Raw genomic sequence first — 22,202 nt, 5'->3', positions numbered from 1 at the left:
ATCCCGGTAAAAACTTTCCAAAATCGGCATCCAAACAACACCAGCCCCAGCACCGACGTAAGTGAACCAGCCCCCACCCCTTCACCTAACACGGACACACACAGCACCCCCAACCGAAAACATCTTCCCACGCCCCTGGACTGAAAGCTACTTGTCGAATTATTAATATAACAAATAACAGCTTTATGTAAAAATACTCTTCCATCCCAGCTTAATTTGCAGAGGCATTTATAAATGAACCATTTGTAGTTGATTTCCGTGAAAAGTGCAAACACTTTATTCACTGACTCAAATTAAAATTCTATTTTAATAAAATGCTGGCCAATAATGATAAATAATTTCAAGTTATTTGTAATTTATAGTGATAAATAATTTCAAGTCATAGCAATAAATGGCTGGTATATAACATTTTAAAATTGTATACATTATTTTATAAATAAAAATTAATGTAATAAAAATTGTATTACATTATTAAATTAAAAATAAAACATTAAAAACCGAAAAATCATTTTAAATGCTACATTTAAAATGCTGAAAAATACTGAATTTAGGCATCACGGCATTATAATGTACCGTAATGACAAATGGATATTAATATTGATATATGCTGAAGACAGAAATGTAATCTACATGTAAAAATAGGTAAATGAACATAAACAATTAAATATCAACCGATATAAAAAAATAATAATTCAGCTACTATCTATAATGGTACTGATGCAAAATGCATCTTAAAGGCTTGTGCACACCGGGATGAATATCGCAAAACGGCAGGCGTAAAAGCGTCATTTAAAAAAAAACCGCCTCGGGACGGTTTTTTTGGTTTGACGTGCCGCTTTAAAAACTGGCCGACCAATGAGATTGGCGCTTTTGTTCACGTGCCTGGAGCTGCTGAAGTTACAGTAAAACACGACTTGGTGGCGCTCAATCACAAAACGGTCTTGCCAAGCACACATTACTACCTAACCACGAAGAGGAAGTAAGTAGACGAAGGCAAGATGAATGTAGAGCTGCTGGTCTCATTGGTGTCTGAACACAAAGAGCTTTATGACAAACGTGACAGCGACTACAAAAATCTCGATAAGAGGGAGTTGCTATGGAGAGGAACTGCAGATCAAATAGGATTTGATGTGTACCGGGGTATTTCTGTTTTTCATTAAGCACCATCTAATGTCAGGGAGTGAATTTGCACATTCACTCGGCTCATCGCCAGCGAAAATCGCTTGGGTATGAATACAAAAGACGCGTCAAAAAACGTCTCGAAAAACGCTGGCGATAAGCGTGCACGATAATCGTCTTGGTGTGCACGAGGCTTAACAGTTCGAGATATTTTTAGACATACATTGGATGTTTCACTTCCTATGTTTCCATTACCGTTTTAATACGCATTTAGAAGTATCGCATCAAAAACAAGTGATGGAAATGACAAATTTCGGGAAAAAAATCAACTTAATTTGCAAAAATAATTTTTACGCTTGCTTGGTGTTTTTTGTCTTGAGCGACAAATGGTTAATGCGAATAATGGGAGATGAAAACGTATTTGCAGAATAAAGTCCTCCATGCGCATCAAAAAAAAGTAATGTGACTTTGCGCGCCGGCATAATCTGACTAACCAGCGGACCGATCGTGTTGCACAGCATCTGAAATGTTATAGTCATTTTGAAATGCCTGAGCAAAGTCATCAAAGTATTTCTGTATTATTGCCTCCCAGAACTGTTACACGACTGCGTTCCCGAACAGCAGGCATCCACGGAAACAATGACCATATTCATTGTGTTTCGTCTGCTCGCTCTGAGGCACAAGTCATTTATAATATATGAAAATTATTATATCCAGTGGCTTCTCCCACTTTTCTTTTTGATATTAATGCCAGTTTATCAGGACGTGCCGGTGCTTATTTGTAAATGTTTTATGCGACATTCCAATTTTGCAATTCAAAGCAAAAACATTCCAAGTTCAATTCGCAACTTTGGATGGAAACCCAGCCACTGACTAACCGTAGGTGAGATTCTAACACACGGTCCAGGTTTTTGTAGAAGGGACGTGAGGTGTAGTATCCAAAATTATTATATTCAGTGGCTTCTCCCACTTTTCTTTTTGATATTAATGCCAGTTTATCAGGACGTGACGGTGCTTATTTGTAAATGTTTTATGCGACATTCCAATTTTGCAATTCAAAGCAAAAACATTCCAAGTTCAATTCGCAACTTTGGATGGAAACCCAGCCACTGACTAACCGTAGGTGAGATTCTAACACACGGTCCAGGTTTTTGTAGAAGGGACGTGAGGTGTAGTATCCACTCCAGTAATGGTCCTCTCTATCCGCATAAGCGAAGAAGTCTCCACTCAGCACAGGGTAATCAGGTGGTCTCGTCCCCGGAGCGACTCCATTAGCCTTGTACACCGCATTAAAGTAATCTGTCAGCGTCGCAAACTGGGCCTGAGAACACAGAGATTTACTTTCAGGGCAATTCAAATTCATTTTGCATTTACCAAAATCCAAAACATCTGTACTCTTTTCTTCCCTCACAAACAAGTTAAATTATTAATTCAGATTATTCCTAGTTGTACATCAAAAGCTGAGCTGAAGGAGCTGTATTTGTTTAAAAAAAAGATTTCTGACATTGCAGAAATAGATTTAGATCTAATTAAACCTCTTCCTGAAAAAACCTACAGACAATTATTGTAGTTTTCTATTGATTTACAGGTTAGAGTCTCTATGTTTATCTGAAAACGTACCTTTACATGCATTTCTGGGTGAGAGTTCATGTAATCGAACAGTTTCTGGTAGTTGAAGTACTGCTGGTCCCACTCTAATGGTTTGTCAAAGCGGAAGTCATCCCCAAGAGGAACCAGCAACACTTTGCTACGAAACAGCTTGGATTTTTTACGGTATTGATCAAGCAGAACGCCAGCTCTGAAACAGAAAATGTCAAATATGAAGTGAATCCACTGGATTGGGTTTTATTAAGTCTAGCAATCGATTAAAAACAAGATAAGCATTGAATAGACAAAAAGTGGTGTATATACACACTACCTGTTTGTTTGTTTTTTCAGAAAGAAATTAATAATTTTACTGGGCAAGGACACACAGATTGATCAAAACAGACATGTATGAACATTTATAATGTTTAAAAAAATGCTGTTGTTTTGAACTTTCGATTCCATCAAAGATCTGAAGGATTCACATTTTAAAAATAGAAAAGTTATTTTTTTAATAATATTTCACAATACTGCTGTTTTTTCATATTCCTGTAATAATTTTATATAATTAATACAACTATATAAAAGAAAATTATATTATACATTTTACAATGAACACATTTTTAAAAATGAGTTGTTATATAATTCTTTTGTTATTTTAATTGTACATAAATTAATATGATTTTTTATCATTCATATCTTAGTTAAATAAATGATACTTAAATGCCCTAGTTTTCATCCGAGCAGATCAATGTCTAGTCATATGAAAGTAAGAAAACACGTTTGAACATTTTGAAGGAAATGACTTGTGAAGCTAAATGTGTACCAATACAACCCTTTGCCTATTCCAGTAAACCTGAAAGATCTCTGAAGTGTAATGACAGGTGCAAATTAATTGCTACAAGCTTGTAATATCCAGGTTTTCTTCTGCAGAGCAAGAGAGCGGTGGATTTGGGTTCGAGCCCAGTTCAAGCGCAACCCATATAAATACAGCTGGTGCCAGCTGGGTGATGGACAAATTAATTTTGTTGGCTAACACAGGAAATTAACCTACATACATTCTTTGGGTAAACTCCCCCGAATCAAATTATTTCCCTGGTTTCATAACAATCAGTCCTACCGCCTCACCTCTCGGCCACGTTGGCATCTGTGATGGCTCGGGGCGGCACCTTCCAGGGGCAGTTGACTCGACTGCCCGGCAGCCTCTTGAAATCAAACTGGCAGCAGATCTTGGGGTCTGGGCCGCACGTGTGAGGCACGTCGTAGCTGTAAAATGGCATCATGTGGCAGAACATGTCTGTGCCTGATTCAATATCTGAAAATAAAGAAATGAAATAAATAAACTTTGATGTGTTGGTCTCTAAGCCACTAAGATGGGTTGGCAAGACTCCTTAGCAAAGCTTTCAAAAGTGTTTTCCGAAACCTTCATTAGACATTTAAAGCCTTTCCAACATGTAATTAATGATTACAAACACTATATTCTGGTCTATTATAGTTATTAACTAGAATTTTAAATTTTCTTAAGAAATATGAGTGATCCTTGCACATGCAAAACACACCGTCATGATGCTAGTTTTTTTTGTTTGTTTGACTAGTTGCGAGAGTGCTTCCTAATGTGTTTTAGGAGCTGTTTTTACAGTTTCTAGAGTGTTAATATGTACATATGTATATGTTATATGTAGAAGTCAAAAGTACACATGCCTAAAGTATGATATTCGTTATATGGTTCAATGAGACTCTTAAGGGATCTTTTCATTGCCGAATGAGAGAAAATCATACGTTTGATCACTAAGAAATGTAACAAGACCCTTCTCCTCAATTTGAAATATCATTCATATCTAAAACATAAAAGTGCCAGATGATCAAGCACCACTAATAAGCAGTGCTGTAATTAACCAAACAATTAACACTATTAAACAATTGTTTTTGTTATTGCAATAAAAAAAAGAAATAAAAAATAGATATTAAAAATAAATACATATATATATATATATATTCATTTCTTAATGTTGTTTAAACTGTTAATACTAAATAACTTATACTAAGATTATTAAAAATAATTTACATTAATTGAAATAAAGCTGAAGTAAAGTAAAATACAAATATTAGAATGATACTAAAATTACTAAAACTGAAATAAAAATAAATTTAAAATATCACACCAAAAAGGTAACCTTAAAAATGTACAACAAAAAAAGAGAAATGTTGCTTCGGCAACTAACTAAAATAAAATAAGTTTAAATACTAAAATTACTAAAACTAAAATAAAAATGCATTTAAAATATTAAATAAAAAGTAACCTTAAATAATTGAAAAAAAAATGCCTTGGTAACAAACTGAAATAAAATGATTTTAAAGTGAAGTACTAAAAAAATCAAAATATAAATGAAGCTAAACAGAAATATAAAAAAATTAAACAAAAATATAAAAAAAAAAAATAATAATTTTTTTTTACTACAATTAAAATTAGTGCTGGGCAACGATTAACATTTTTAATCGTGATTAATCGCATGATTTTCTGCGATTAATCACATTGTAATGCACCAAATTCAATAATGAATTCAAAAGTAGTGTATTGTGCACTTTTTTCATTTAAAAGTACTGCTATATGAACAAAAGTGCAATAACATTTGGTTTGCAAACACTTTAAACAAATAAGGTGCTTTTTACAGCAGTATTCCTTTTACATAGCAGCAGTTCAAATATTTCTTGTAAATCTCAAATTAAACAATGTAATCAAATTAAATATAAAACCAAAGCTATTTGCCACTGCCTGGGCGTTAACGTTTTATAGAAAATATTTAATAGTTTGTTATAGAAAAACAAGTTATGCTCAGAGTCCAGAACCTCGATCATAACATTATAACAGACACCTTCCGATTAGAGACCTGCACGATCGCGGGACCCAACGCAACAGAGTGCGGAGCGGGACAACACTTGATGGGCGAGTGCAGGTGCGGGCGGGTAGACACTCATGTGCGGGATGTGGGAGAATAAGGGTGTACTCACACTAGGCAATCTTAACTGTGCCCGAGCACGTTTGACTCCCAAAGCCCGGTTCGTTTGACTAGTATGATTGCTCCGTGCTGCGCTCGGGCACGGTTCGTTTAGCCGGCCCTGGCTCGGTTGGAAGAAGTGGGCCAGAGCGAGGTTCAGTTATATATAGATCAGTGAGTGTGAGCGCTAACCGCGCCGAAGTGCAGAACTTATGATACCTGCAGCACGATTGCGTGAACATTTCTGAGCAGCAAGAGTGATAGCTCTGTAAAGCAATATATTGTGAGAGGGCCGTGAGTTACCGCGTCCCAAACAACTCAAAATAATAAACCACAAAGTTAACAAAATGATGCACTCCACTGTGATGAGCGAGAGGCTTCTCTGCTGTCTTCACGTGCTATCGAAAACTTCCTGTTTCCCCAATTATGAAGTCGTGATTACGAGCACGTTGCATTCTTTTCTGTTAAAAATAACAGAGAACAGTGGTTTGTGAATGTTGATGCTTCGCCTAAAGAATTTCATGCAAGCACTGCTGCAGTCTAGGCCCACCGCAAATGCTCTCATTGGTTGAGACGCATGATGCTGCCCATCCCAAGCCAGTACCGATCAACATCCCACCCCTCCTGTGACCCATGGTTTGTCTGTATGCGTATTCAGAGCCAGCGAGCAAAGGACTAACGAATGGTTAATGCACGATTAAATAATTGTCAGCGTTCATTAATTAATGCATTAACGCGATAATAACACATTAACTTGCCCAGCCTTAATTAAAATGAAAATTGAAAATATAAAAATAAAAGAAACTTGAAAGTACCGGGGAGGTATTTTATTCTCAAATGTCTAAATGTGTAATAACAATGATTTGAAATATAACAAATATATTTAAATGTCAATGCATGTTTTTGTAGTCATTTACCCCAGGTCTGCCTCCACATGAATTCTAGGCTCCGTGTGGCAGCAAAGTGCTTCTTGATGGAGTAATGGACCCTCTGGATCAGCATGCTGCTCATGTTTGCCCGTTTCAGTAGGTAAGGCATCGTGGCGCTGTACCCGAACGGATCAACGGCCCAGCCTGAGCGAGGGGTCACACCTGCAGTAACACACCGATTAAATATTCCAAACCAATCTGAAGGAGCCACTTTTCAAATTAAACCCGCATCGCCCACATCTAGAACAAATGCGCTAATTGCTAAGCAAGCCACACCATTTATAAAACAATCTTACCCAGATTTTTCTCTAGCCACTGATGGCCTTCAATCAGCTGATCGATCATGGCGAAATAGTGAGCGCTGGCCTCATCCGTCATGACCCAGCCTCCCGTCACCATCTCAAGCTGTCCGCTAAGGATCAGCCTGAAAGAAAAAAGGGTTTAGAAAGAATTCTTAAAATTTAAAGCACTGTTCACAAGATGAGGTGAGGAAATCTACGACATTAGATCAGGGTTTATAAGGAGCATCTAGACTAATTAACCTTCAGCGGATTACTGAGTTAAGAAGATGAACTGATCAAGAGTGAGCATGAGGGACTGAATCTAAGCACAAAAGACAGAATGAGGGCACTGAACAACCAACACTGCAGAGACCCATTTTTCATTCTGAATGTAACATTTTCCAAGTGATTTCCATAGCGGCACAGTCGGGAATTGATTGGATTGTGAATTGGATGGAATATGATTAAATTTAAAATAACTGTTTACTATTTTAATATTATTTAAAACACAGGTAATTTATTCCTGTGATGCAAAGCTGAATTTTCAGCATCATTACTCCAGTCTTCAGTGTCACATGATTCTTCAGAAATCATTCTAATACACTGATTTGCTGCTCAAGAACAATTTCTTATTGTTGAAAATAGTTGTGCTGCTCAATATATTTATGGAAACTGTGATACATTTTGTTTTTCAATATTCTTTGATTTTATACATATATATCACTATAAATGTCTCTACTGTAACTTTCAATCAATTTAATGCATCCTCCTTGCTGAATAAAAGTATTTTATTAATTTCTTTAAAGTGATTTTTTTTTCAAGGGTAGAGCCAGCTTTGATGAACGATTATGAAGAAAAACTAAGACAAAAATAGTCAAGTTTGATTTTTAAATTGAACAATTTTAACATCATATTTTTTAACTTCAAATTTTATTTAAAGGGATAGCTCACCCTAAAATGAAATTCTATCATTAATTCCTCACCTTCATGTTATTCCAAACCCGTAAGACCTTTGTTTATCTTCAAAACACAAATGAAGATATTTAAATCCGAGAGCTCTCTGACCCTGCATAGACAGCAAAGGTAGTAAGGACATCGATAAAATAGCCCATGTGACATCAGTGGTTCAGACTCAATTTTCTGAAGCTACAAGAATACTTTGTGCGCAAAGAAAACAAAAACAACTTTATTCAACCATTTATTTTCTTCCATGCAGTGTTAATTTAGTTGACGAATAATTGTCATAATTTTTGTCAGCAACATTTTTTTCACAGACGACAACGAGACGATAACGAACTAAAACTCTTTTGGAATGACAAAAACTATGACGTAAATCTATTGACATTTTCGTCAATGAATAAAAACGAGACGAAAATGTTAGGGAGGGACGAATCTGGTTCAGAGGTTAGATGCGTACATATGAACTGGCGGGACATTGACAAAATGTCTATATATGGGAGTAAGAGAAGAACAGACATATGGATAAATCTTACGACGCAAGAGAGAACTCAATTCGGTGCGGTTTTCTGAGTGCAGACACTGAAGCACACACACACACAGAAAGCGCATCTCACAGCGCGCGAGTACTCTTTCGCGTGGCATGAACGGAGAATTACACACAAAATTATGTCGAATTGTCAGTTTGACGAGTACTCATGTAAACACAGTTGATTACGTCTTAAGTGAACGTAAACAGTAGGGAGAACGTGTATCAGTACATTGCATCCATTGCAGCCGTGCATTCGGTTTTAAAGGGACAGCAGCCTAATTTAGTTGCTATTGTCCGAGTCATTGATGTTAATCAAGCAACAACAGAAAGACAGAAAATCACGCACTGCTCTTGCCTGAAAAACTTTAGTAGTCCTAATTAATTAATTTGAACATAAAGGCATGTTGTGTCACCGCAGTTAAATCGGTGTCTATCATGATAAAACCTTAATATCAAACCTATATAATGAGTTTGGAAATTTTAGAGAAATGCTTAATAAATGCACTGTAACTAAACCCATTAGATTTTAGCCGACTAAAATTACTGTAGATTTAGTCGACTAAAATCTTATGATATTTAGTCGACTAAAACTAGACTAAAACTAAAAACAATTCAGATGACTAAAATGACTAAAACTAAATGCCATTTTAGTCAAAAGACTATAAATTAAACTAAATCAAAATTTGCTGTCAAAATGAACACTGCTTCCATGTCAGTCTTCGATGCACGTTCAGTGTTTCCCCTAGGTTTACGGCTTTGAGGGGGGTGGGGGGTGGTATTCCGTTTTTTTTTTTTTTTTTTCTGGACTCCTGTTTAATGGTTAAATTAAATTTTATTAATCAAAAATCATGTCTAATGAATTAAAATCATGAAACTTAAACAATTTAACATCAATTTATTAAAAGTTTAACAAAAATTACATGTTTAGGGCCCTATGAAATGTTTTATTTTTTCCATTTTTTACGACAGTTTTACTCAAATGAAGCGGTCAAATGCTCATGAAGTGACTCTCAGAGTAGTTCTGGAGATGTTGTTCATGTATTTATGTCCTCATTTAGTGAGGCAGCAGACGCTAAAATCACCGCAAGCGTCAAGCGCCTTCAGTACCAGTGGTAAACAAAACCGTGCGTCTGCGCCATTCATTAACACAGAGACACGCAGAATTCATATTTAATAGTCGTTTTGCGGCTTAATATTTACAAATACTAGTGGGAGTGTGCGCACGTGTGTGTGTGTATGTGTGTGCGCACGGGGCGGAACTCCGCTGTGCGTGATACAGAGAGCGCAACCATAATGTAGAGACCGAAATGACATGCCGTCGTGTAAATAAGATAAATAACATAAGGCTATTTAGTTTGCTTAATAAAAGAACAAGGTATATACAGTGGGTACGGAAAGTATTCAGACCCCCTTAAATTTTTCACTCTTTGTTATATTGCAGCCATTTGCTAAAATCATTTAAGTTAATTTTTTTTCCTCATTAATGTACACACAGCACCCCATATTGACAGAAAAACACAGAATTGTTGACATTTATGCAGATTTATTAAAAAAGTGTACATGTTCTATAAGAAAGGTAACTTTAAATGACTTCTGTTGTGATCTTGCGCTACAGAGAAAATATAATTAAATAAAATTAACTTGACCTTCAGGGGTGGCGGGGGACGACGTTCGGGGGGGCGGACCATTGATGTCACATGGACTATTTTAACAATGTCCTTACTACCTTTCTGGGCCTTGGAACGTGTCAGTTGCACTGCTGTCTCTTTTGATTTCATCAAAAATATCTTAATTTGTGTTCCGAAGATGAACAAAGGGTTTGGAACGACATGAAGGTGAGTAATTAATGACAGAATTTTCAGTTTTGGGTGAACTATCCCTTTAACATAAAACATTACTCACTTGCGCATTGCCTCTTGTTTATGTACATCTGCGCTTTCCCACCACTTGGCGAAGAACGAGATTTCCGACCAAATGAATTTCCTGCGAGGATCTTCGGCCAGTTTCACCACCATGTTGTTAAAGATATGCTGGGTTTGGTCATTGTAGTACTTGTCAAATGTTTTGATCCATCCTGTCACAAAAAAGAAGTGCAGTACAAAGTCAGTTAAAACCATCCAAGGACGGCAAACAGATCAGATGTAGTTCTGCCACAACGGAATGAAGTGACAATACAGTATGTGCTAAAAACAAATGCTCTTTTAATAAAACACTGAAAAGTTTATAAGAAGCACAGCCATTTGGCCGCATTTCGTTCCCTGAAGAACAACCTGTTCAAAATAACACTGTCTGTTCATTATTCAGAGGCACTGCTAGGCTGTAAAAAAATCTAATCTTTTTGTCAGCGCTGGAACAACAGATCCGCGCTGACCCTCAGAATGACAGAAAGACATTTCGAGTCGCGGTAGACTGATTGAAACATATAGGGAACATGTTCAGTATTATGCAATCTGCATTAAATGCATAGCACCACAAAGACCAGTGACAGTACTGACCCCAATAAAACAACAGGGAATCGGGTCACTGACTTTAAAGTATTAGATTCTTCGTTCTTTCATAATGCTGCAAAAAATGCCAACTGCAGGGGTTCGCGAAACTTATCTGTCCTGTGGGTGATGCTGAAACTCATTGTGTTTCTCTTAAGGTGCTTCACAAATTGTGCCAATGCTGCAAAATGCAAGCCCAGTAACTGACCCACTTTACCTGCACAACTCTTTCGGATATGCATTGCTAGGTGCTAGACTGAGGATGCTGCATCAACAACTAAAACAAAATGAAAAATGTTACATCCACTTAAGGACGAAGGGTGAAAACATTCTAGTAGAGATTGAAACTTTGAAAAATGTTTAGGTTGCTTAATGAAATGTATGCAAGCTAAGCTATCACAAAAGCAGCCAATGCTCCAATTAGAATATGTACAGCATTTTGTCTTTAACAAAATATCCAAATTAGGATACATACACTACTGTTCAAAAGTAGTGTCCCATTTTTTAAAAGAAATGGAATACTTTTATTTATGAAAAAAACATTATATTGATTAAAAGTGACAGGAAAGACATTTAATGATAAAAATGATTTCTATTTCAAATAAATGCTGTTCTTTTACTTTTTCTACTCATCAAAGAATCCTGAAGAAATCATGATTTCCACAAAAATATTAAGCAGCACAACTGTGTTCAACGTTGATAATAATAAGAAATGTTTCTTGAGCAACAAATTAGCATATTAGAATTAATTCTTGAAGGATCATGTGACACTGAAAAATTCAGCTTTGCATCACAGGAATAAATTATTGGCTTGAGTGAGCGGAGGCCTGCGGGCTTGAGTGAGGAACGGCCGGTGGGCTTGAGTGAGCAGAGGCCAGCGGTCTAGACTAGAGTGAGGAACGGCCGGCGGATTCGACAATGGAGCAGCCGGCAGGCTTTCGGCAACCACATGTGACGACCCCGGGCTGGACTCTGCTTCGTCCACGGTGAAAGCCGATCCGGCGATCCACAGGGAAAGTTGATGCATTTCCTCAGCGACCAGCACAGATCAGCTCTAGGCATGACGAAGCAGATATCGTCCTCTTTTGGAAGACCAAACAAAGTAGTTTCACTTTCACAACGAATCACACAGCGTCTTCAGGACATGGCGGCAGCAACAATACTACAGCGAGAATAAAAGTTACGCCTTCTTTCTTTGCGTGAACCTTTGGGCGGCATTATGGGCATATCTTCCCACATCGTGACGTAGATATGTGGGGGCGGGTTAGAATGAGGCGTTTTAGGTAGGCGTGACTGACTCTTAACTTTTATAAAGAATATCTCTTTGGATTTGAGATTTTAGTCTTTGCAACTTTACAGATCTTCTTTATGCACCAAGAGCTTGTAACACTCCAAAGAGAAAGGAAAAATTGAAATCGCATCATTAGACCCCTTTAAATCACCAAGTAATTTGTGTTCATCGCTGAATTCAAGCAGATGATCTCACAGCGCTGTTTAGTGCTCGCATGACTGAGAAAACACATCTGCTCTAGTGAGCTCGCGCCGCGCGCAGTTTAAACTGTGATCTGAGCGGATAAACGGTCCGTGTGGCGCAATTCAAACAAGTCGCGCTGTTTCGTTCCGCTTTTAGAGCATAAACATTATATCGAACATTTATCGAACCCTTCATATTGTTTTATCGAGGAAAATTATATCGCGATAATTATCGTTATCGAATCATCGCCCAGCCCTAATTGCATGCTTGTAAAGAAATATGCTTAATGTCAAATTAATATTAAATACAAATCATAAGAGTAGTTCAAATTAATTTGACAAATTTGTGTATTATTATTTTAATTAATAGTATAATTAATAATAGTAATAATAATTCATTTAATATATCTATATACTACATCTTATTTAATTTTACCAATTTATTATAAATATCTAAACATGTCAATGTCTATTAATAATGACATTTTGATGTTGATAATATTTGTTCCTATTTGAGCTTTAACGAAGGGAATGCTCTTGTGAGGAAGAGACTGAACAGCTGCTGCTGTTAGAGTTTTTTAATAAAGACTTCTGAGTTATATTCCTCTTTGTATCCAGCATTATTATTATTATTTACCCACATCCACCTCAGCTGTTGGCTAACATCAAAAATAAGAGTTATGCGAGCTGTTCACAGTCTTCATACCTCTCAATTTCTGCCTCTGAAAGTGAACTCTTCAAGTAGGTTTGCATCATCAAAATAACAAGTCGAAAGGTCACCAACAGGAAGTGATTATGGGCTAATTCTCATTAGCATTTATATAGCATTGCTATATAAAGATCCATACAGCTAGTGTACTTCTGAAGCCATGAAACAGACTGAAATTGAATTCGTTTATTCAATGAAAATCATCTTCAGTGGGCTGTTAACCGGAGATCTAGGGCAGATTTAAACATTATTAGTGAATATTTTATGATACTTTTATGGTGGTTTTGTGTTTTGTCAGTTCCAGTTACATGACTAATTGAAAACACAAAACACAAGTTACACTCCAGACCGCAGATATAATGCATTATGCATGTAGCATGAAATCCGATAGCAGGACAACTACTTGACATATAAGCACAGCTTTTGTGTTTATGACTTGAGTTTTGACTCTTTCAAAATTATCTGGGTTGAAGTGAATCATTCCCAAATCTGAAAAAGTAAACTCAGGCCAGGGCTTCATAGGTTGTGAATGAAGTTTCAATCCCTACCTGGATCATTGTGCGAATGAGGGACCACAAACACTTGCAGAGGCTCGTCGTCCCACTCGTTGGGCTCGTAAGTGATCTCAAAGCCTTGCTTCCAAACACCTCCATCCACATTATCGAAGCTCAGCAAGGAGTATACATCCAGCATCTGCGGCAAAGCAAACAATTCAGAGATTGTCTTGAATGTTATTGCATGAATTCATCTGGATCCGTCTTGATCCGCTTCACAATTCCCAAAAATCTTTACAAAAACCTCCACTTGGAGACAAAAAAATGTTACATTCAGTGATTTTCCACAAAACTAAGCATGTTGTGGACTTCCTGATAAATACTACATCTCATGGCAATTTGCTTTAACTGACAGATGACACAGGACCTGTATTTAGTGTAGATGTGACAGCCTGAAGCATAACAGCGCACCCAATGGAGTCTTACAGTGCCTGTTCACAACAAACATGTCAGGTGTTAGACGTGTGTTGAATTTTCTCGAAATATTTCTCAAAAAAAATTCCAAGTATCTGAGGATGTGAAAAATCATATTAAAGCTGCAACAAGTATTTACTTTACTAGAGAAAGTCATACTATAGTATACTATACTATAGACAACCAGTATTATGTAAAAAATAGTAGTGCTCTTAAATGGTTAAATCTGTAACATAGTATGTCAATATCCCCTTAAGTGAGTGCTAGATGATGGCAAATGTAATTTAAATCTGATCTAAAAATAGGCAGAAACAATTAAACATCCAATATCAGCAGCTAAAATCCAAAATGGCCAATACCAATTTAAATTTAAAATAAGATTAAAAATGAAGTAATTGTAAAAATGCTGATAAATATTGTGCATTACTAGGAGAAAATTAAGTGAGTGGTTATGGCAAATGTAATCTGAATCTAAATCTAATCTAAAATGGGAAGAAACAATTAGCCAACTAATATCCACTGATATTACTTGCCAGTACAGGCTGAAAATAAAATAATAAACCAAAAACAAGCAGAAACAATTAAAACTGATAAATATCCAAAACAGCCAATACAGTTTAAGATGAAATTTTTGATTTTAGGCACGCAAACTTTTGGAAAAATAATATTTAATATATTTATTTGCCAGACATGCATGTTCTATGCAATTGTTTGATACAAGATATGTTTCTAGTTTCAACATTATTTGTTCTTTTTATTCCTCTTTAAAAGAAAAAAAAAGTATCATCTGTATTGCAAAGTGTCCCACAATTGGTTTTTGACCACTGAAAATGTGTACAATTTAACCATTTACTCCTGGAGCCAAATTTAGATCCCAGTATATCTGGAACTGAACCATACGGGGCCTTAAAAATGAAGATGCCAAAAGTAAAGTTTCTTAAGACCCAGTCTCTAAAAGGGCATAATGATATCTTTAATAATTCTTGAGTTACAGGCATCCAAACTTGGGAGAAAAAAATGGAAAAGTGCCTTTTCCCATTATTGAATGGTCACCATTGACATATAATGCAACAAAGCCTGCTAAAGTCAACCGATTTTACTAACAGACCTACCAATCTCTGTGTAAAAATAACAAGGATTCGGTCATCTTTCTGAAGTCATTTCTACTCTCAGGTGAAACTTTTCATTTTGACCCCCCTCTACAAAACGGTGGATTACTCAGTTAATACACATCCGTAACATTTAATATTTTGGTTTTCATCACTATACATGTTAATCTTTCTTCAGAACAAATACTGACATAATCATACATTTGAGCCGGCGACCTCTGGATGAGTTGACACTGAATGACATTACAAAAGTAACTGTAAAAGTTGGAGACTCAAAACTGTGTGATTATTGATGGAATCCTTGGCAAGGATAGCCAGGAAACACAAACAGAGCACCACAGATGTAACCACAACAAGTGAATCCCAAAGCCGCCCTGCAAGCCTCTCCCAGATAACACTGCATTAAATTCAAGTCATTCCACACACTTCAGCCCACTGAGATGCTGTTTTCATTCTCACCTGCAGGTCAGTTTGGCTCCTGCGGCCCAGTGCGAACTGGCAATCCAGCGGCTGGACGGAGAGAAAGGTGGGCCTGCCATCAAAGGGCAGCACCCAGGAGCCATTGGCGCTACGGAAAGGGAGGTGTCCGCTGGGAGAGATGGCCCCCGTGTCGGTGAGCTCCAGCACAGAGTCTTTGATGTGGCTGATGATCTGATGGTTCTCCTCCAGGAGCTGCTCCAGCTGCTCGATGCGGTTCTGCAACACCGAAATCTGGCTCTGAAAAAACCAGGGGGATGGAGGTGTAATCTATCTACCACCACAATCTACAACATCACATGACTGACCTGAGCTCTCTAGAGGGGGTGACACACCAAGGCACACAGGACTGGCATTGGCTGACCTGCAACACATCTACAGTATCACTAACAAACTGGATTTTTACTTTATTAAGTAGCGATTCTGAGTGGGGATTAGGGCTGCACGATAACTCGCATGCGATATTTAACGCGCATCTTGTCAGTAAAGCCGTTCTGTAATCAGCGGTAAATCTCCATCACGTGCGGGCTTGGAGATTTACCGCTGATTACAGAACGGCTTTACTGACAAGATGCGCGTTAAATATCGCATGCGAGTTATCGTGCAGCCCTAGTGAGGATGTACCAATGTTATGATGTTTCTTTTTTGTCATGTTATGGCTAAAAACTGACAAATGGACGATTTTATACTATTTCGTCTTAATGCATTAAAAAAAATCACAAATTAAAATCAACCATTTTAAATTTTGCAAGTGAATTTAGCCATCACAACATATATAATCATTTAAAAATCTGAAATAAGTGCAAATAAATACATTTTGTATAACATTTTCTAATGCTCATTGTATAATATCTAATGCCCATAAAAATGTATATCTATTTTTTATACTGTATGTTATAATGTTAGGTTGCTTAAATTCACTTGCAAAAATGTAAATGGTTGATTTTAATTTGTGATTTTTTTTTTTTATGTATTAAGACAAAATAGTATAAAATCATCCATTTATCAGTTTTCGGCCATAACGTGACGACAAAAAATTATTGGAAAGAAATTTCTGGTACATTCCTACTCACAATTGCTATTCACATATTCCTTATATACAAGCATATACCTTTTATACAAGTAATACACATAAAATAAAAATTATATATATATATTCATTTATTATATATAATATTTGATAGATTTGTCTAGGACGTTCAATCTAGAGGTTTTCAAAAGACATGATATTCCGGTCCTTAGATACGTCTCAGATCCTTTCTTTAAAGTAAATTCACAGGATTTTTTTTTCTGCCATTTTATCATCTCCCAGGCGGATCACAAGTTTGATGGCTTAGAAAAGTAATAGCACACCTCTCCCCAACACGGCGCATGATTCGAGGTACCATTCAGATCCGTAGTACAAAGGGTGAGGGATGAGTTACATGTAAAAACGTAATAGTTAGGATTGGGAGTTTCTTCAAATCCCTTGCCTTAGCAAGTATTACTAATATCAAGTGTCACAGAAGCTGTAAGTGTTTGCCGGTGCAAAGCTCACAGACAATCAAATTGAAAAATGATTTAGTACAGGCTTTGAATACAAACAATATCGGAATTTCCATAATGTGCTTTTTTTTTTCTTCCTGAGGCTTATGATATGAAGCACATAAAACGTGCTAATTCATGTGTCATCCTGTACGCAATTTCTACAAGAACACCAACACATTTTCCTAATAATTCGGTTTTTGCATTTAAAAAAGCCTTTGGTTTTGTAGCAGAAAAAAGCCAGCACTCACCGAGACTTATTCACTAGCTAATTTAGTAGTTAATTAGCTCGAGTCAGAGCCAGAAACGAATTGGTCACATCACTAACTTTTACACTTGCCAGCCTGAAAACCCCCCACCGAAGACTTTGATAAATGGAGCCATTCAAACAGACCCACACAGCAAAAAAATATAATCCAGGACAAAGGGAATTCATAAAGAGATCACCGCCGACTTACCCTAGGAAAGTTCCCAGCGCTCTGTCTCCTGGCGGGATCGTGCTGGACGCGGTCCAACATCAGGTAGAGAGAGAAGACGGCCACACAGAAGATGGCCCCGCCGCAAACGGTCACCTGCTTCTTCAGTTTCATCCTCCTCTGCTTATCTGACGGATGCTGATGTCCAGGTCAAGAGGAGCGGAGACAAAAGAAGACAGTGTTAGCCTGCACAAATGAGTTCTGATGAAGCCGTGTCCCAAAAGTGGAAAAGTACTGGAAAAGGATTTGCCAGCGATGTTTAAAGTCCACCTCTGCTCTCCCACAGAGCTCCAAATTCTAAAGCAGGGGCTTATGGGATAGGGGAGGGCTAAGAGAAGCGGTGAAATATACACGGGGGACGACGATAAGCAGGAACCGCGCGGCAGTCTGTCAACTGTGACCGAACCACGGCCAATTCCAGCCTCCGTCAAAGTGCCCCTTGTCCTCAGCCATTCAAACCGAAGAAAAGAAGGGGAAAATAGAACAACACAGGTTCTGAATCTAATGTCCCTCTGGCAAAGCTGCTCTGTGTGTGTGTGTGTGTGTGCATATATACTGTGTGTCATTACGGTGAGGACATGTCCCCAGCACTTTATCAAACAGCTTCCGACAGGGATGGATCTAATACAGCATCTCCAGTTCTTGAGCAAGAGTTCTCATTGTTACTAGTTAATGTTCTCCTGCTTAGCTCTCACGCACACTCCAATCTACCACCACGGCCAATTCCAGCCTCCGTCAAAGTGCCCCTTGTCCTCAGCCATTCAAACCGAAGAAAAGAAGGGGAAAAAAGAACAACACAGGTTCTGAATCTAATGTCCCTCTGGCAAAGCTGCTCTGTGTGTGTGTGTGTGTGTGTGTGTGTGTGTGCATATATACTGTGTGTCATTACGGTGAGGACATGTCCCCAGCACTTTATCAAACAGCTTCCGACAGGGATGGATCTAATACAGCATCTCCAGTTCTTGAGCAAGAGTTCTCATTGTTACTAGTTAATGTTCTCCTGCTTAGCTCTCACGCACACTCCAATCTACCGCTTTCTGTGGCTCATGATACAGAAATAAAGCAAAATCCAAATAAATCATGAAATACATCAAATGATGTACAGTGCCAATTCTGGTTAAATAAAATAGCAATAAAATGTTATATTAGGGCGAATCAGAACCCAAAAACATTGAACGAAGCAGATGCAAGTAATGTTTAATATATATACAGTGGGGAAAAAAAGTATTTAGTCAGCCACCAATTGTGCAAGTTCTCCCACTTAAAAAGATGAGAGAGGCCTGTAATTTTCATCATAGGTATACCTCAACTATGAGAGACAAAATGAGAAAAAAAAATCCAGAAAATCACATTGTAGGATTTTTAAAGAATTTATTTGCAAATTATGGTGGAAAATAAGTATTTGGTCAATAACAAAATTGCATCTCAATACTTTGTTATATACCCTTTGGTGGCAATGACAGAGGTCAAACGTTTGCTGTAAGTCTTCACAAGGTTTTCACAAACTGTTGCTGGTATTTTGGCCCATTCCTCCATGCAGATCTCATATAGAGCAGTAATGTTTTGGGGATGTCGCTGGGCAACGTAATATATGTTATATTTATATATAATATGTTTATATATAATATATAGTGAATATTTCGTTTTCTGCCTATTTCTACGTTATATTTTTGTTTGCGTTTGTATTTTTGATTGCACTTTCTGGTAATTATAATAACTGCCCTCGGCTAAGAAGGAGCGCGTGTAATTTAATTGCTCCCTTCCTGCGTTGAAGTGCGAACTGTAGTTTCGATTGGAGGAATTGCCCTGCTATAGACTATTGGCTGTGCTAATTAGAAGGCGGCCACAGCGACCGTAGAGTATTTAAACTGCTTGGTCACTGTCATAACTTGGGTCAAGCGATTAGTCAACAGAAGAGACAGACGGCTGCACGTGAGTGTCCTGCGTAATACTTGGTTATAGATCTGCTGTTGGAATTATTACTTGCTGCTAAGAAGGAATATTTCGTTTTCTGCCTATTTCTACGTTATATTTTTGTTCCCCCCCCTATCCGGAATGCTGAATCCCTGACAATTTTCAAGCGACAGCTGAAAACTCATCTCTTTCAAAGCTACTTGACTTCATCATAAAAAAAAATTTTTTTTTTTTTTAAAAAGTCTCTCTCTTTATTTATTCCTTCTCTTTCTAGCTTGTACTTATTTGAACAATGTCTAAGAACTTGGTATTACAACCACTTCTTGTGTCTGTTTGCCTCTTTAAGAAGAATCGCTTTATGTATCCCCCAATTGTAAGTCGCTTTGGATAAAAGCGTCTGCTAAATGACTAAATGTAAATGTAAATGTATATTTATAAGAAAATTCAAAATATTAATAAAAACGATGATAGTATATAAATAATGCTAAACACTATTATTAACACTAGAAATATTTATTATTATTTTTATAGTACAATATAATGTCATGGATTTAATAAATATTAATAAACATAATATAATCTTTATATATAATATACAGTTTTTAATGTTGTTTAAAAAAATTTGTTATTAATAACTGAAAATTACAATTATTCAACAGAATTTTCATTAATTTAAATAAAGCTGAAATAAAATATAAATATCAGAAAACCATAAACTTGCCCTGGCAACTAGGTGAAATAAAATAAGTTTAAAGTTTACATTCAATGTACTTAAAGAACTAAAACTAAAATGAAATAAATGAAATTAAAGCTAAAAATAAATATTCAAAAAACAAAGCTAATAAAAAAAAACACAAAAGCACATAATAAATGACTAAAATTAACTAAATAACTCAAATTAAATTGAAAACAAAGTTTAAAAATAAAAGCTCATTTAAAATCTTAATAAATTCTATTGCTAGTACATAAATAACACTGTTTAAATCCGGGGTACTCAACAGGCGGCCCGTCTGCATTCATTTTGTGGCCCGCGCCATGCTGAAGATTAATTTATTTTTATTACAATTTGCGTTCAAAATATTAGGCAGTTTGATTTATTATTATTTTTTTATTAAATGTAGGCTATACAATCGCAGTAGTAAAAAAAATGTTATCGATTCGTTGAATATTGTATTTTATAAATAGACTGCAGCAATTTTTACTAGAAACTCTAGTAAATTACATGTTATTTTGTTTAGTTTCTTATTTCCAGCTGAAACGGAAATGGTTTTTCGGGGCGTGGTTTAATTTTTGGCCTCCTCCTCTCTGTCGCTCACTCATAGCAACCTAACGGTTGGAGGGGTGTGTTTAGAAGGATATTCTGCCCAAGCCGTCAAACTGACGTCATCAGAGAAGGAATGCAATTCCAGAGCGGAAGTAAATGTTCAGATTTTGATTAAAGATTACCAAGACAAACTATTTTTTTCAGCGGATTAACTTGCACGGTTTAATTGTTCACATCAAGACTAGCAATGTGCGCTAGTAAAGTAAATAAAGTCAATTTTGATTTCATGCGGACTTTAAATAAACTCTGACGATGCAAATTGTAATTTGTGGCCTTTCGCATTTTATGTAGTTTAAATGCGGCCCGCTTGACCGCTGAACTTGAGTACCCCTGATTTAAATGATGCTTGGACATTTCTGATTGTACTGTTTTGTCAGTTTAGACTTAATTGTAAAAAATATATATTATTAAACTAATATCGTGATGTCACAACCAGCACATCAGCACCACCCAACTGTCGCCCACGTGTGTATGTGTGTTTTCTGACTTACTGGGTTGGGTGTAGTCCTTCACAGGGCAGTGGTCGCTCCGGTCTGAGTTGGCCGAGGAGCCATCACAACGAATGCAGGTTTCCACTGAGCAGAGAAACGACCAGAGCAGAATAAGAACGACCTGGCTCAGTACGCCCCCTCTTTCTTAAGCAGTTTTCTTCTTTCCAGCTTGGCTGATAGGTCTCGGACACAGATGATGCAGATCTGCTTGTGCACTACGCTTTTAATGTCATAATGTATCCAACAAAGTCTCTAGTCTTAATATTTGGGAGCTGAACGCGAGCACCTTCTCTGCAGTCAAGGAGGTCTGACCTTGATTCTGAATGATTCTGGATTATCAAGTCCTACAACAGGAAGCAATTCTGGGAAGTGCACAAATTGTGCCAAACTTGACTATGTAAGGTGGCGTTCTGCATGCAAAATCCAAAATCCAGAGCAGCGTGGCCTGGATTTGCCTGTAAAAACAAGCAGGTGTTCTCTTTCCCTTGTCTCACAAATCTAATATGAAGCTGATCCCGTCAGCTTCGAGTCAGGCAGTGTCTTAGCGCTCTCCAGAAGGATTTGGGATTAGGCCTTTCCTCCAGGACTGGTAAACAGCTCAACCGATCCCACGTCCAAAATGGAGAGCTTCCAGGAACGGCTACATAAAACTGAGTCGGCTACAAAAGGGAATCTTAATGGAACAGCTCTTGATGGAAGATAGTAAACCTAGTTTTAGAAAACTAATGAATAGAGTTGGTTTGAAGGTCTTCCATGTTTCCTATTTTGAAGCTCAGATTTCCACAGCAAGCCTCAGAAACAGAGAGCCAAGCACCTGTGAAAACAAACAATCTCAGTGAACGGTGTAATTTAA

At 37.1% G+C, this 22,202-nt stretch overlaps 1 protein-coding gene across 1 annotated transcript in view; it reads right to left on the bottom strand.

The window, feature by feature from the left end:
• Nucleotides 1-22,202, bottom strand: part of LOC107581805 (alpha-mannosidase 2x-like) — a 38,334-nt gene that overhangs the window by 14,622 nt on the left and 1,510 nt on the right. Inside the window, exons 2-11 of the mRNA XM_016267456.1 lie at nt 21,350-22,163; nt 17,603-17,758; nt 15,603-15,860; nt 13,615-13,759; nt 10,301-10,472; nt 6,925-7,052; nt 6,617-6,790; nt 3,832-4,018; nt 2,740-2,917; nt 2,238-2,440 (exon numbers count right to left, since the gene is read on the bottom strand). Of these exons, the coding sequence (XP_016122942.1) occupies nt 2,238-2,440; nt 2,740-2,917; nt 3,832-4,018; nt 6,617-6,790; nt 6,925-7,052; nt 10,301-10,472; nt 13,615-13,759; nt 15,603-15,860; nt 17,603-17,734 (1,577 nt within the window). The 5' untranslated portion in view covers nt 17,735-17,758; nt 21,350-22,163. The remainder of the gene's footprint in view (nt 1-2,237; nt 2,441-2,739; nt 2,918-3,831; nt 4,019-6,616; nt 6,791-6,924; nt 7,053-10,300; nt 10,473-13,614; nt 13,760-15,602; nt 15,861-17,602; nt 17,759-21,349; nt 22,164-22,202) is intronic.

This window comes from Sinocyclocheilus grahami, unplaced genomic scaffold (assembly GCF_001515645.1).
Source record: "Sinocyclocheilus grahami isolate Dianchi unplaced genomic scaffold, SAMN03320097.WGS_v1.1 scaffold38.1, whole genome shotgun sequence".
Lineage (NCBI taxonomy): Eukaryota > Metazoa > Chordata > Actinopteri > Cypriniformes > Cyprinidae > Sinocyclocheilus > Sinocyclocheilus grahami.
Note: the sequence above shows the minus strand (reverse complement) of the source record. Positions and strands in the feature narration are given on the sequence as shown.